The 16937-nt window shown below is 42.1% G+C and overlaps 1 protein-coding gene across 7 annotated transcripts in view; it reads left to right on the top strand.

Annotated features, from left to right (window-relative positions):
* The window catches only part of FCHSD2 (FCH and double SH3 domains 2), a 168782-nt gene that overhangs the window by 126874 nt on the left and 24971 nt on the right, over positions 1–16937 (top strand). For 4 of the 7 annotated variants that reach the window (XM_068930774.1, XM_068930777.1, XM_068930776.1 and 1 more), the window contains exons 11-12: positions 11998–12114; positions 13923–14027. In XM_068930774.1, the coding sequence (XP_068786875.1) occupies positions 11998–12114; positions 13923–14027 (222 nt within the window). Of the gene's footprint in view, positions 1–772; positions 845–11997; positions 12115–13922; positions 14028–16937 lie in introns of all 7 variants that reach the window. The other 3 variants (XM_068930773.1, XM_068930775.1, XM_009669479.2) reach the window with 1 other exon arrangement.

Below are 16937 nucleotides of genomic sequence, written 5' to 3'. Positions count from 1 at the left end.
CAGACTGTGTGACACGCAGTCCTGCCTTTCCCTGCTTTCAGCATGTTTCGTACTAAAATTTGTTAGCTGCTTACGTGCTGGGGGGGGTTCTCAAAGCGTTGACTATTATTGGGTTACAAATTGCGTGACGATATGCTAAATAACATGTCCATTTTCCTCTAATTTACTCAAGGAGTATCTATAGATACATTTAAGAAGTTTCTCATTTAGAAAGAATAGAGTAAAAACTCTGCATTCCAAAATAATCTGTGAAAATATTATTCTGGAACATGCATCTCTTCCGTAGCAATCATTAATGGACTTAAGTAAATCAGCGTATGCAAGTACATTTCCCAACAGTGCTTTAACAGCAGTCATTGAAGTCCCACCAGCAGCACTAACAGTATTTTTAAAAGATACCGATTTAAAAAAAAAGACTCGATTTAAAAAAATTAACCTCCTGCATTTTGTTATTGCTTGAATTCATATTTAATAAACTGATACGGAGAGAAATGTCTCAGCCTCCAGTTTGAGTAATTAATTTCAGGAGGGGCAGGACATTAAAAGAGTGACTTTGCCAGCGATACTAACAGCTATAACACAGTGTCCCTGTCTTTTCCTTCGTAACAAAATGTGATTCTGAGTTTTCTTCCAACTTCTCTGCGTAGAGCAAGTTATTTACGTAAATTTTAGGTTGTTCACCCTACGGTGAGCAGAACCTTTCTAACTGTATTTGCCTTGCGTTTCTAACCTGTGCTGTGTGTTTTCATCTTTGTGCAATCTTTGCATCTAGAGTTTTAATGCCGTGCAGCTGGTGGATATTGAGCCCTCACCTGTCAGTGCTATGAGAATGACTATAGCGGAGGTATATGGTGGTATTTGTGATCAGCGTTTGACATTTGTGTTGTTGCTGGTATGCGTGTGACTGGGGGGCTAAATTTACGCTTATGCAGAGGCGGCAACAGAATGCATAATATAGATATATTAAAAAAAATCTTTCTCCGTAGTGAGACTTAAGTTAGCGTAAAACAAGAAAAAGGCAATTTGACTGTGTTGTTTGTGGCGATCAGCTTCACGCTCCTCCTTTGCACTTGCACAGCGTTCGTAATTGATATTCTAATCTTTTAGGGGCATGAATTAAAATTTCACAGCTCGAGATGGTGATGTACATAACTAGTTACTTCTCTAATGCGAATGGGGAAGCTTGTATAACAACTGGAAGCTATTAGCATGCACTGGTGAAGTACAGTCCTGTTGCCAATTTAATTTTGTTCTTTTTCTGGAGGGCTACGCCCATGTAAAACAAAATTGCAATTCACTGTTCTTACGGTCTTTGACCTAAAAAGTTTGACGGTTCTTTGACGTGGCACTGGGGTGATCTGACAACCTACCTGTGTACTGCTTGTACTGCCTAACTTCACAGTCTTTTTGGAAGGCAGTAGGTGGTTCATGTCTAAAGGTGTCTCAGCACCGCAGATGCAGCGAACTCTTTACCAGCTAGCTAGAGTTACTGCGTTTCTTCATTGCACTGCGCTTTTGAGCTTCTAGCTGCTTATGCTGCAACCAGTTTTCACAAAAACAAGGGTCGTACAAGCTTCCTCATGATGCACATGACAATTCTCATTTAACAGGATCCTGCTGAAATTGCGGGTTACGCTTTTACTCGAGAAGTATAATGGAATGAGAGTTCTTGTTCAGGATTTGGCTTTAGAATTTGTCAGAAAGTCTGTGTTTTCTAATGAATTGAACAACTTTAATTGAAGAGCAATTATCAAGCATTCTTTTGCCACGTACTCGCTTTGTAGGTCTGCGTAGATTTTCGTTTCTGTGGGATATGCATGACAGTTTTCATACCAAAGACTAACACTGGAGAAATACGAGCAGAGTGGTTTATCCACCTAATCAAACATTTAACAGTAAAGCTTTCTGAAAACAAATTATGGCCTCTCTCATGACGGAAAACCTGATACAGTGTGCCTGGGGTCAAAGCTTGGAGCACTTAAGTGTTACTATAATGCAAAATAACGATTGTGAATATTGTAGGCAAGACCATTGTTATGAACAATGTGGATTCAGAACTCAGATCTACGGGAAAAGCTACGAATGCTTTTGTAAATTCTAGTTTTGCGTGAACTGCCTGAGGATTTTTTGAATTGCGTTTTCTATGAGTGGAAAGTTGTTGAGCTTTTGAGAGCTTTGATGAGCACCGAACCGGGTAGCGGTGCGGTCCAGGACTTCTAAAATGCAGTCGTGCACAAGAGACAGCTCAACTTCATTGCAAAATACTCTGAACACACACACACACACACACACACATGCACTGAGAGCCTCCAAAAGACAGTATTCATAAGAAAAGTAGGTATGAAACAATAGAATAGTCAAGATTTTGAAGTTTCTCCACCATCACGCTAACCCTGGCTAAAATGTTGAATCTTGAAAGTGCCCATGAAGAGAAATCCATTGCAAAATAGTCTACCTCAATTAGCTATTTTTTCCATTATCTAAACTGCTTTGACGTTAACATTTGTTAACGTTACTAAAATATTTAAGTTGTTTCAACGTCCAAGTTAATTTTGATTGGCATAAATTCATAATAACCCCTCTAAGAACCAGCGTGTTTACAACAGGCTTAGCGAAGAAATAAATTCCCAGCCAGCTTTAATCCTTTCAATAAATGAATTCAGAAAATGTATTGGGCCTTTGTGAAGGGCAGGATGGAAAAATACAAGTATCTTTGGACATCCTTTTAGCCTTACAAGAAAAAAAGATGCTGCTCGTGCTGAGCGTACACGGAGACCATCATATTCGACGTAGCGACAGTTTAATCCTAGAACATCCTCTCGTGAGCAAAATGGTATTTATTAAGTCTGCAGAAGTCTATCGCGTTGAAAACATACTGTCCCCGTGCTTCACAGATAAGCAGATCCATAAGACCAGGGCAAAACACAAAGGAAATTAGCCAGCTTTTCTATATTTCCTGTTCGGAAAAGATACTTTGCCTTGACCTGCATGTCATCCCGTGGGAAAACGAGACCCGTGGCAAAAATCGCGTCCAGAGTCCTGGAGGAGAAGGGCACCGAAAAGCCGACGCTGGGCTTGCGAGGTTGGGCTCCTTCCTGTTTTTCAGCCGCGCGTCGCCTGCGGCAGTGACCCCCCGTGCGCTGCCGACGCTGTCTTTTTCTTTTGGCACGTAAGGAAAAAACCGTAGGCAGCTTTTATTTGCGCGAGAGCTTTATCGACGTGAAAAAATCCCTTTCTCTCTCTCGTTGGCAGCGTAGCGCCTCAGTAAGACCGGTGGAAAGCCCCTACGGCTTCGCTCCTCGTTACTTGGGGGAAATAAAAACGTTACAGATTTGAGCAAGGAGGAATTTAGCTTTGCCGACGTACGCGGAAGAGTTTCTTGGATTTCGGAGTACCTTGCCTTCCTAGGCGCAGTAAATCTCGCGTGCGGCAGGGCCTGTTTTCTCACCTCTAGCGGTGTTTAGAGGTTTGAAAGTAGGTAGAAATTACTATATCAGTGGGAACGCGGGGCCCAGTTTAGTACCTTCTATTTTCTCAGGCTTTGGCTTTAGTGGGTTTCTGGGCGTGCGGTATAGATGCAAAAGATGTGTCAGAGGTGCGTTGTTTCTCTTTGTGCATTTGCACATGTAGGCACAAATTGCATTTACATTCAGTATTAAATATACTTAAGTGTTTTAAAATAGCCTTAAAACTTATTTAGCATTGAATATATTTAAATATTTGAAAATACAGTTGTATAACTGTTTAGAGTATGTTTTTCTAATTATTTGGCATAAATGTTTGAGGTTTGCCATAAATACTTAAATATATAAAAGTTCGTGAAATACAAACGGTTGGTGAGAATTAATCGTCGTGTAAATAGCCCCAAGTGAAGCAGACCCGGGAAGGCAGTACGACTTGTGCGTTTAAAGTAGTCCGTGCTTTAAAATAAAAACGGAGTTTGGCGATTGTTCTGCACCGCAACTTTTTTGGCAAGGTAAATGCACAGCAAGAGATATGATTGAACGATAGCGCCTTAAAGTGCTAGGACTTGTTGCGGAGATAAAATACAGCCTTTGAGCCCAGGAAGTGTGCAGTAAATGCAAGAGCCCTTCTGGAGCGGGAACTTCGCAAATTCTCTCTATAACTTGACATGCCTCGAGCTTGGCTGAAATAACTAAGGGTGGTTTTATTTAGTGAGACCCGTCCTTCAAGTCATGCTTAAAATCTGAGGTGCGAGGTGTAATCATCCTATCTGAGGTCTAGCCTGAAAGGTCGGTTTGAAGAAAACGTGGAAAGTCCCCACCCTGGTGTGACTCGCTCTCTTATCTTTGGTTGAATTTTAACCTCCTTTCTGATTTACTTTGAGTATCGTAAACTGAAATCAGCTCGTTACCTAACCGGTTGTATTTTAATGTACAGAACCTGCCGTTAGCAGTTTTATTTATTTTTTTTCCACGGCCAATAATTACTGCCTGAGCGAAGTTCTGCGTAACGTGTAGAAGCGAGACGAGAGAGCCAAAGTCACGCGTGAAAGAAGCAGCCACCTAAAAACCAGACCTCTTCTGTCCATGCTGCCCGGAAAGCGTCTATGGAGTCAAATTCGCTCTGTCGAGGGTGATTCGAAAGCTCCTCTTTTTCCTTTCGTTCCTTAATGACAGCCATTTTTTCTGTATTTCTTGTTATAACAGAAAGCGTTATAGCTTTGGGGAAAGCTAGGTGGGAAGGCAGCCGCTGCGATGAGGCACATGAGATTCGTCGCGAAGGTGGGAAGGGAGGTTTCGCTCTACGTTGCAACGAGGGCACGTACCGCGCTGTGACTTCAAAATTAATTTCCGTAAGAGGATTGCAGGCGTTCAGAATAAAATGAGGAGAGATTAAAAAGTAAAGCTAAGATTTGTAATTCTCACTCTCTAATCTGCGCTGCAACGAAAGCTGCTTAATGCACAAAAAGCGAGGCACGGCAGACTTCAAAGACTCGCTTTATCAGTCACTGAGATTGGACCAAACTTAGTAATTTAAGGTTCTAGTTGTTCACAGAACAAGAGCCAAATTGGGAAGACACAGAGCTACGACCTTCACGGTAACGCTACCCGGCGATGGCTGGCATCGGCTGCGGTGGCAACCTGTGCTCCAGAGGAGCTTTGTCTCTGGCAGTCGTTTGTAGAGTAGTTGTGATCCCCCTCAAGTCGTTAATCGACCAGCATTGAGAAGAAAGAAACAACCCCCTAAAAACGAGTAAGTTTATTTCATTCGTAGGGCTTTCCAAGGGCTCCTTTCCCGGGTGCTTCTAGCACGGAGAGTTGCAGTTGCGCCAGATATCAGAGAACAGATTCAGTATTTGTGAGTAGCAAAATATTTTGCTGCCGATCGTGCCTTTAGCAAAAAAAACACAGAATCATGTTACGACTGCAAGAGCAGTGAACGTTTTTCAGCCCAGATGACGTCGGAACGTCCCAGGACCTTCTTTCTCTGTTTAGCTGTCCCAGAATCGTCTGTCTTGTGATGCCTTTAAATGCAATTATTTTCTTTACCTCCTGCCTGATAGCACATTCCTTCTCCTTCTGCATCCCCCCCGGTGCTCCTGGCTGTGAGAAGAGATGTTACTTTGTTAGATTAAAAGGCAGAATATGGTTATTTAAAGAGTAGCAGCAGTGTTTGGTTTGTGTTTTTACCTTCGTCGTAACATATGCGGAGAGGTTTATGCAGCCTGCTAATAATGGATGCAGGTCCTTTTTAATTCTTCTGAGTGTAAGAAAAACCATCTGTGAATATTTTTTATTTTTAAAGAGAAGGGGTGGGGCCTGAAACGCATTGCAGTCATAGCTCGCTCCTGCTTAAACTAAAATTAAATGAGTTCCACTATAATAGGAAAAAAAAAAAAAAAAGGAAGCACCAAATTTGACTCATGGTTTTCTTAAAACTGGTGTTTTTAGCTATCAGTTGTGTGGGGAAAAAAAAAAAAAGTCATGCATATCCCATCCTCCTTCGCAAAAGTGTTGACCATAAGGTTGAGCTTGCAATTCAACCTTGGCATGGTAACCTCTTATTTTGAACTTTTTAAAAGAACTGGCTATGATTTTTAGGTGTGTTTTGTGTTAGTGGTTTGCATGCAATAAACATTTACTACTTTTTTCCTTTGTTGAAGTGAACTTTTTTTTTTAATCTCTTCAGCCAGAAAAATACTGTGCTTTTAGGCTCAAGAGCCAGCTTTTAAAACCTCTTTAAACTTTTAAACCTGTATGCGTAATCTGCATCCAGATCTACTTGCGTCAAAAAGAGGATGCAAGCTGCACGTCTGTCCCCGTCACGAGGCAACTCCTGCCCTTGTAATAACATCTCAGACCGATTTGGAGATGCGACGTGTGTCTACAGACTAAACGCACTGGTCAATTTAAGAAACAGCATGGTATTGCTAGTCCCTAAGCTCTTCCCTTGGCCAGTGTCATCTGCTATTTTCTGTTGACATACTGATTGGATTTTCAGCGCTGAACACTGCTTTCACTGTAATCGAAGCTCTGGGAGAAAAGCAGAAAGTTCGTCTCCGTTGAGCTCAGGTTGTTTGGCTTTGGCTTCGTTCCTTAGCCGTGATAAGTGGTTTTGTTTTCCCCTTTTGAGGAAGAGATTAAATTGACTGATCGGACATCTGATCAGTTTGTTAACTTAATTTGGCTCCAAGCTGTCTTTAGGATGGAATGGCTACTCTCGTTCTTGTGCTTTACTATTTCTTGTATGTTTTGTGCCCTGGTCTTGCAGTGCCCATTGATTTGTCTGTCTTCCACCAAATTTCTAATATATCAAGTAAATCAATACCTCGTACATAAGTTTACGACCAAACGCTCCAGTTCCCCCGCTTATTTCCTGCCCTTCTGGCTTTTATGCCTACAGTAGATAAATCACTGCTTTGGCTTCTTTCCTCATACCTATTAAGTGGCAGTGGGTTTTTCATTTCCTACGTGATGTGCCCCTCTCACCTATCCTTTACCTGAGCATACAGACTTCTCACTCACGTCATCTTTAAAGTCCTGCTGAAGCCTGTGCTCTTCCATGCCAGTCAGCTTTCTCCTATTCTTCTACTTTAAAGTTCATTCACAGCCTTAATTTTAAGTGCCAGCAGCTTGATCTCTTACAGGGCAGGTGAAGTCATAGAATCACAGAACCACAGAACGGTTGAGGTTGGAAGGGACCTCTGGAGATCATCTAGTCCAACCCTCCTGCTCAAGCAGGGTCATCTAGAGCACATTGCCCAGGATCGCGTCCATCCGTGCTCCACAGGTTCCCTTGGTTCAGGGAGCACGCCAGATCCCGATGAGCTTAAAACCTTTCTCCTTGCACTGTCTTTTCAGCCAAGCATTCAAGCCGTGCATCTCCACCAGGCTCCCTGGTCTTGTGCAGGTTATTGAGAGCATTTCAGAGACTGCTACTGTAGAAGTCCCTGTTTTCAGCTTCTTCCCCGGGAGACTAAATTTTGTCCCTGGATCTGGTCTCCTGCTTTTGTTTATGTTTCTGGTATCCACACAGACCATGGCCTTGGGTTTCTCCTCAGCACTTTTTATTAGCCCATTTTTATGTTGTTTATGCTGTAGACCTTAAAGCAAGGGTGAGGTCTGCTTGGATACAATACTGCTTTGTGAATAACTAATAAACCACTCTGATCCAATAACGATTGATTTCTTTTTTTAGTATGCCCTTAGGAATAGCCACAAAGTTTACATTCGTTTTTCTGGTCAAGTGTTTTTAATAAATAGATTAAAAACCAAAAACACACTTGGGATAACGCAGAATGTTATCAAGCAATTGAAATGGAGCCTGTATTTGTTCTTAATGGAAATGAGATGCTTGGTAGGAGCAACAGCAATGGGAACGTTGAAAATTCATTATGTTTTATGGGGGAGAGGCAACGTCAAACAATTCTGTTCGGACTTGCAACCCTTAAGAGTCAGTCAGAAGCTGTGGAAGAGGAGCTTGTACAAAAATATTTACTTCATTAAGCCTGGGAAAACTTGAGGTCAAATGTCATCTTAATTTAAAGCTTGGATGTGCCTAAATAAATCCATGTGTTTGTCCTCTTACATTTTGCAGTGTTGTAGTGGGATAGTTTAACGTGGATAATTAAAGAGCTCAAGCAGTAATGAAGAAAACAAAGATAGCATAAAGCCACTTCAGTAAAAGCAGGCAAAAGACAACTTAATATTTAGACTGTGGTGGTGGGTGAAGAGAGTTGCACCGCTCTGCTCTTTACCTGAGAGATAGCTTGGCCTGTTCACGCCGGAGCTAACCACATCTGTATAACTTACCTCCCTCCTCCTCTGCCAGACTACTCTACTTCTGGTCTAAAAACAACTCCTTTTACTTTGCAAGTGCCATAACACTGGCACTGTGGCTCTGTCCCATTCCAGCGTCCAAGCTTCATGGCAATGTTTGTTTCCGTCTTTGAGCTAAAACATCTCGACATCTTATATGGCCCTGGAAAAGCCTCTGGGTTTGTGGTCACAGGGATGCCGCTTTACCTCCACCCCTCTTTCAGTGATTAGTAATTTATATATCTTATTTATATACTCTAGGGACGAGTTGAAGCATCACAAACTTCTTGGCGAACTTGCAGCTTCAGGCGGTTTTTTCGGAAAGGGAGGCAGACGGTGGCCCAGGAGCCGGTTGCGTTTCAGGTTCACCAAACTTGAGAATAAAGGCCAGGTTCAATTTTGGTTGGAAAAGTAGTTTAACTGAACAAAATAACAAGTTGAACCCATTTTTACTTTATAGTCAGCTAAATCCTCTGATGGTATGGTAGCATAAGTTAGTATTATTGCCTCTCCCATAAAGGCAGTGTCATCTAAAGGCGTAGAAATCTTCCTTTCAGGATCACTTCAGTCTGTTTCCCTGTATCCCTTTTTCATGTCACTCCAGTCTATACCAAATGGTGATTTTAAAACTGTCTTCCTTTCTTGACACAAATCCTACCACTTTCGCCTCATAAAATACCTATAGCTAAAACGATCTCCTCTTCTGCATCCGTTTGAAGCTTCTCACCTGTCCTGAAAATAATTCCTTGTCTTTCTGCTATGTTATCTTCCTCCTGCTGACTAACCTGGCGGTCTTCCATCCTGAACAGCATTTGCCTGCCTACAGGATCTGCTCTAGTTTCAAACTACACCTGAAGTATAAAAAGTATATCTTTTGAACCGTGAGGCAGAGGAGAAGAAGAAGAAGAAATGCATCATAAAACAGTCATTCTTCTCATGTGCCCTTTCAGGCCTGTGCAACACCTATTTGTTTTGAGTGGCACTAAGCATGCTGTCTCTCTTTCAGCAATAATTTATTAGGGGATTTTTTTCAGTTGATCTCAAACGTTTTGCAAGATTGTATCAGCACGAAGAGAACCTGTGATAAACAGGAATGCAGTGTGGCTATGGCCTGAAATGGCATCAGGCATGATAGCTTAAGACAAGTGTCTCAGGAGTGAGATGCGCGTGAGTAAACAAGTTATCCAAGGAAAAGGGTTGTTATTGAGGATTCCCTTTGGAGTATTGATTAGCTTAAATAGGAGAAACCACTGACGTACATATTTTAAGAATCTGTTCTGTTGTGCCAGGCGCTCACCCTGGGAAGATGGGGTGAATATCGTAGGTCTTTTCACTGCTAGCGTCGCTAACGGAGAGTATGATACTGGCTCAGAAAAGAATAGTTATTAAGCACAGAATCACAGAATGGTTGAGGTTTGAAGGGACCTCTGGAGATCATCTAGTCCAACCCCCCTGCTCCAGCAGGGTCATCTGGAGCAAATTTCCCAGGAACGCATCCAGGCGGGTTTGGAATATCTCCAGAGAAGGAGACTCCACAGCTGCTCTGGGCAACCTGTGCCAGTGCTCTATCACCCTCACAGTAAAGAAGTTTGTCCTCACATTGAGACAGAACCTCCTGTGTTTCCGTTTGTACCTGTTGCCTCTTGTCCTGTGGCCAGGCACCACGGAGAAGAGATTGGCCTCATCCTCTTCCCCCCCTTCAGATACTTGTACACTTTGTTGAGGTCCCCCCCCCTCAGTCTTCTGTTCTGCAGGCTGAACAGGCCCAGCTCTCTCAGCCTTTCCTCACAGGAGAGATGCTCCAGTCCCCTCATCATCTTGGTAGCCCTCCACTGGACTCTCTCCAGTAGTGCCATGTCTCTCTTGTGGGGAGCCCAGAAGTGGACCCAGTACGCCAGAGGTGACTTCATCAGGGCAGAGTAGAGGGGGAGGATCACCTCCCTTGACCTGCTGGCAACACTCTTCCTAATGCAGCCGAGGATCCCATTGGCCTTTTTGGCCACGAGGGCACGTTGCATGGTGAGTTTGGTGTCCACCAGGACCCCCGGGTCCTTCTCCGCAGAGCTGCTTTCCAGCAGGTCAGCCTCCAACCTGTCCTGGTGCATGGGGTTATTCCTCCCTAGGTGCAGGACCCTGCCCTTGCCTTTGTTGAACCTCATGAGGTTCCTCCCTGCCCAACTCTCCAGCCTGTCCAGGTCCCTCTGAATGGCAGCACAGCTTTCTGGAGTGTCAGCCACTCCTCCCAGTTTAGTATCATCAGCAAACTTGCTGAGGGTGCACTCTGTCCCTTCCTCCAGGTCATCACTTAATATGTTGAACAAGACTGGAGCCAGGACTGACCCCTGGGGGATACTGCTAGCTGCAGGCCTCCAGCTGGACTCTGTGCCACTGACCACAACCCTCGGAGCTCTGCCACACAACCAGTTCTCCATCCACCTCACTGTCCCCTCATCCAACCCACGCTTCCTGAGTTTACCTATGCGGATGTGGTGGGAGACAGTGTCAAAAGCCTTGCTGAAGTCCAGGGAGACAACATCCACTGCTCTGCCCTCATCTACCCAGCCACTCATTCCATCAGAGAAGGCTAGCAGGTTGGTCAAGCATGATTTCCCTCTGGTGAATCCATGCTGACTCCTCCTGATCACCTTCTTGTCCTCCAGATGCTTAGTGATGGCCTCCAGGATGAGCTGTTCCATCACCTTTCCAGGGATGGAGGTGAGGCTGACAGGCCTGTAGTTCCCTGGCTCCTCCTCCTTGCCCTTTTGGAAGACTGGGGTGACATGGGCTTTCTTCCAGTCCTCAGGCAGCTCTCCTGTTCTCCATGACCTAATATTAATAGTTAACCATTAATAGTTAACCTGATGTAGTATAGGTGCAGTAAGCACACGTATATATGTAAATACACAGCGTAGTTAGCTATGGCACTAGTGCAAAGTACAGAAAGGGAAGGAGTGTTTCAGTCATTGAATATAGGAGAGTTTATCTTCAGTTTTCCAGATAGGTTCTGTTCAGTATGTAGAAAATAGAGAACTTGTTCATCTTGCTTTAGCAGGCATCTCTGCGGGGGGAGAATTTTTTTTTCTTTAGTGAAACACAGTAGAAGCAGGCATGATATGGAACTATCAAAAAGGCTGGTGTGAAATATGACTTACTGTTTTGAAGACTAAATTACTTTTTTGGATAGAGAAAATGGCTATGCTGTTCTAAAATATTTGATGGAATTACAATTTGATCAAAAATTACAGAGAATGAGCCTAAATGGCCCCTTGTATTGCACCTAACCTTTTATCTTTGTTTCCTATAATGCATGTTTATTTTAGAAAGAAGGTGAGTTCTTTGCCTAGTCATTCTTCATCTCTTTGATATGGTGTCTTGGTAAAATTGTATTTCGGTTTGTTCCTCAGGAACGGTTTCATTGCAGCAGAACTGCGTTTGGCATTCAGTCTCACAGTAAGGCTGATTTTCCTGAGACAGTGCGTTACGAATTCTTTTGAAGTTTGATAAGCCTTCGTGGCTGGTTTTCCATAACATGATAACATGACAAAGTTCATAAGGCAGAGAGCTGTTTTTGTTGAATCTTTCTTGTTTTGCATGAAACAAGATTCCAGGCTGATAAGTACGAGGTAAAGTTATCGTACAGCTAGATACTATCCTATCTGTAGAGATAGCTCCAGGTCTACATCATGACTCGTTCTCTTGTTGCTTTCTGTTCCAGAGTCGACAACTGGAATCGGAAACTGGAACAACTGAAGAGCACAGCCTCAACAAGGAGGCTCGGAAGTGGGCTACCCGCGTAGCACGTGAACACAAAAATATTATTCACAATCAACGGGTACGTTAGAAAAACACTGATTTGCTTATTTTATTTGTTGCAGCTCCCTACTGCATGAAATAAGAGCTGCTGGAAGCACCAGGAAGGAATTATTTTTGTCCTGTTTTCTCTCCAGGCCCCCTGCCTTTTCATCTTTTCTTATCTTTTCTTGGTGTGGCACACTCCAACAGCCAAGTCAGCAACTCCTGAAACTCATTGGCTTGTCAGTACGTTCTGTTATCCCCATATAAATCTGAAGTTCCAGCTTCTATTTTATTGCTAGTAACTTACAGACCTATCTCTATTTTGCTCTGTGTACTTCTGTCCAAAATAAGGTTTCAGAGAGTCTCTGATCTCCCCTATATCATGTATGTGTTAGCCGTAGGAAATGATATATTCATTTTGAACTTTAAACCTATTTTCAACACTAGAAAGTCCATATGAGTAATACACGTGTAAATCTAAAGTAAAGACACAAATACAATAACTGCATTGATAAGATTATGTCTACATATCTGGCTCAAGAAAATAGAGGGACCAAGGGCTGTGTTTGGGCTGTCTAATCTGGGGCTTGGAGTAGCTGTATTTTGGAATACAGCTGCAGCTGCCTAGGAGTTAAGCTGTACTTGAGAATGAAGACAGTTAATAGAAATGCACCCTTTCAGTTTGGGTCACAGCGTTCCTAAAACTTTCACACCAAGGCCCCTGCGCTCTTGTCTGCAAGGGAGTGCTGGGATCCAAGCGTCTAAACTCCGTCACAGTTCAGAGATGAGCAGGGAAGCAGCTAACCTCTGCTTAGAGAGCTCTGATACATTGCACATGCTCAGGTCAAGCCTAGCTTGCTCACACTATATTGAATTCAGTTAAAGAGGGTATATATTGCTATACAGCGATAATCTATAATATTTTGTAGTATTGTATGTGTTTTTGCCCCAGAAGCGGCAAAACTTCCACTTTAGTCCTTAGAGACCTGAACCGTTCCTCAAACTTTCCAGGAGAAAGCATCAAACAAAAAGCAAGACTGAAGTAAGTTTACCATCTTGAATGAATTCTGTTGAACCTGGGTCACTCTACAGCAATGAGCGGAAGCTGTAGCACCAGGTGGAGGGTATAAACAGAGAGGATCTTGAGTCTGTAACCAAAAGATGATAGAAAGATTCCCCTGAGAAGAAAGGGGGGGGGGGGCATTCTGCATTCTTGTCCTATCTCCTGGTCCTCTTTCTGCTTTTTTTCCAATGACTCTGTAATGTAAAATTCATATCAGTTACTGAACCAGTCACTGATTTGTGCATACTTGGTGATTGATGCAATTACATGCTTTTGTTATTTTTCTCTTGGACCGTTATAATCAACATACATGCATGTGAAAGTGAGCAGCTCCAGCTAGGCTTCAGTAAATTTTCCTCTGCACACAAGGCTACTGCGAGTACAGTGAACTTACCTTGGCTTCCGCTAGAGCAAGGCTACCTTTAATAACTTTCCACTCCTCGTTTAAGATGCACTTTCAGCTTGACATAAACATGGAGCAACCTGTCCATTTTATATATGTAAACATTAACATATAGATGCGTTAACTCATACTTACCGCAGCTTAATGTTTTCCTTTGTGTATGTTGAAGAGTTTCCTTAAATGGAATTTCCATGTGAAATACTACACTTTTAAACTGTGTTTCGCCTTAGTCATCGTCTTTTTCTTCTGGAATGCGATATCGTCCATCAACCTAGCATCTAATCAGATGGTGATTTCTGTGAATTGTCATAAGTATTGATCATGTAAATAGTTTATGAGCATGTGCTAACTCTGTGATGTATTTTCTTATTTTTGGCAGACGCTTGAGGAGCTCGAATGCCACGGGCCTGTGATGTCTGAGCAAACCCGAGCAGAACTGGAGCAGAAAATAGATGAAGCCAGAGAGAGTATTCGCAAGGCTGAGGTAAGAATGACATAATTTTGGCATATTCAGCTTCTTACTGCAGTAGGATATATATTACAGCTGTTGAATTTTGTGTGTGGAAATGTAAGCTTTTAGCATCAAAGCTTTGGGGAATTTTAAGATGTCATTTTTTCCTTGATTTCATACCTCTCAAATCACTGAATCAACTTAATGAAAGACTCAAGAGATTAGAAGAGCAATATTAAAAAAATCTTCCTGATGAAGAGTGATTTAACTTGCTATGCTTTCTCCTATTGTGCAAAGATCAAAAATATACACATTTTAGAGGTTTTGTGTTAAGTTATACGAAGAAAAAAACCATCCCCAGTTTGCTAGTTTCCTTGTGCCTGATGAAGCTGATGCCCGAAAATGCTGGTTGTATCTCTGTGCTCAAGTACTTGGCTTCTAGAAGCAACTACCACGTGGTGATCTGCCTTGTGCTCTAGGACTTTTTTTAATATATAAATTAATTTGTAATGTAGATGAGAAAACGTTTGAAGTAATCTTTGTATCTCTTTGTACTTTTACTCTGTGGTGCTTTCGAAAAGGTTGCAGAGGCTAATAAGACCTGCTCTGGGTAAAGGAAAGAGACTCAAGATTAAGATAGACTAGCTTCATATTTGATTGCCAGTGTTAGGTTGGTGCAACTTAACTGTTTTCATGGCCAGTGAATCAAAAACCTATTGGAAACAACAGGAACTAATCTATTAGTTTTCGGCTGAGTGGGCTGCTTAATTAAAACGGTAGTGCAAATGTAATTATTTCAGTTAAGTGCTTCTCGTACCAGTAGATACTCAGAGTACCTGCTGTAATTAAGAATGTGATTTAGAGTTCGAGAGGTTAGAAGACACAGAGTAAAAATATTCCTCCTACTGGCGTAACAAATGTTAGCGTTTGTTAAACGAATTCATAATGTGATCTATTAACGAAAAATGTTTTAAAATGCACCAAGATTTTATTCTGAGCAAATATTTCAACCAAGCTGCACTCCAGGGTACTATAGTTAATGATTAAACATTTAAGGACAGAGAGTGTGAGAAAGACAGACAAAAGCAGCAGAAAAAATGCAGCAGAAAGAAATAAAATCAGGAGGAGGAGGAGGAGGAGACGATTCTTGCACAAAAATAGTGTAAAAGGTACAGATGAGATGAGTTCTAGAACTTAAGTGTTTGCAGGTCTTAAGAAGACGATTAGCAGAAGATTAGCAGAACCCAATAAATCAGTGGAAACCTGTTTGAGGAAGGAGAGAAGACTGGCAGTGAGTGCTTTATTTGTGGAGTTCTGGCACATTAGCACTTTGAAGGGAAGAGTTGCAATAGCCATAGCTAAAAAGGACCTCAGCATGGCCACGGTCCTGCATGAATAATACAGAGCACGAGAAGGCCAAGATAAAACACCAGTTATTCTCCATGCAGGTAAAGCAAAGAACAAAATTGAGAGTATTGAGGACTTCTGCCCAGCAGAAGGGTGGCTTTTCTGAGAGTCTTAGCTAACAGAGTTTGAGACAAAATTTTAAGTTCCCTTAGCCCACAGCCACAGAAAATTAACTGAGAAGAGGAGTGGAGTGCCAAGAAATGGAAGGTGTGTATTAAAAAAAAGGAGAGATGGGAGATAAGAATTAAACCCTGTTGGATGCTATGGGAGAAAATGGTCTTCTCGAAAGGTCACGGGATGGATAGAGCTCTGTTGGGAAGCATTTGAGAGGAACCCTACCAGGAAGGTGATTCATAAAAACTATGAAGAAAAAAATAAAACAGCGTGCAAGTCTCAGATCTAGTGAGCAATTAGTTCAAAGTAATGTACACGTGTCCTTATAAATAACCAAACAGTATTCAGAAGAGGTAGAAAGCATGAATTTTTTTGTTTTTTTTCTCTGAGAGAGGGGTTTTACAGTATTTGGTAGAAAGCTAAGTTTCAAAAAATAGCATATTTCTCTGCTTTTTCAGTGCTAGCTGGTGTATTGTGGTTAAAATATCCTTTACCTTTCTGATATTTAACACATGTTCTGTTTTACAACAGAAGAAAATGCCAAGTGCTTGAGTCTAAGAAGACTCAGTGGCTAGGTAATTTTCTCTGACTTTTTTCTTCCTTCTCTTCTGATGAATGTTTTCTACTGTGTATTTCAAAAACATTGGAAAATTTTGAATGGCAGGTATGTAAACCACTTTGTGTTTGTGACCTTTATGTGTTGCCACCTAAGTTATTTATAGTATAGAATATTTTGTAAGAAAACCTACCACGTGAATTCAGTAGGCTTTTGACTTCTGTTTGGGCATGGCCTTTTCTTCTAGCTTCAGTCCTTATCATTCCCCACTCTAAAGTGGCACTGTTAAAGTCATTTCAGGACCATTAATTAGCAAAGACCTGGGGGGGGGGGGGGGGGGTTGCCACGTATACTATCAGTAGAAAAATAAACTGTGTAAGCTTTGAATAGAAAACCTTTCTTTATTTTGTAATACAATTGTAATTCTTCTCAGTAGGTAAAAGCCAAACATTTGCTGCATTCCTTTTGTATTATTGATGGCTAGGTGGGGCAAGATATTTGCAGTCGCCAAAGCCAAAGAACAAAAAGTTACAGCCACGGGTTTTGGCTGTAGGGTAGTTGTGGAATTGTCCTTTGCTGTGCTGTTGCACTGCATTTTGGCCCGTGATTTTCAGGTCAAGAAACTGCTGACTTGTAAGTAGAGCAAAGCACCTAATTCAGCTCGGTGGTTCACAGAGGTCCTTCCCTTCAGCATCTGGAAAGTTGGCAAAGAGCCAATAGACAATTATTGGATGGACGTGGCTGAGGAAGGAGAGAAATTTTTCAGCACCTCTGCATTACTCACAAGAGGACTAGAGAAGCGAACAGAGGAAGACTACACAGGCTTTCTTTTCCTTTTGTGAATAATGTTAGTCCAGCACAACTCC

The sequence above is a fragment of the Struthio camelus genome, chromosome 1, assembly GCF_040807025.1.
Source record: "Struthio camelus isolate bStrCam1 chromosome 1, bStrCam1.hap1, whole genome shotgun sequence".
Taxonomy (NCBI): Eukaryota; Metazoa; Chordata; class Aves; order Struthioniformes; family Struthionidae; genus Struthio; species Struthio camelus.
This window is presented reverse-complemented; position numbering and strand designations above follow the sequence as displayed.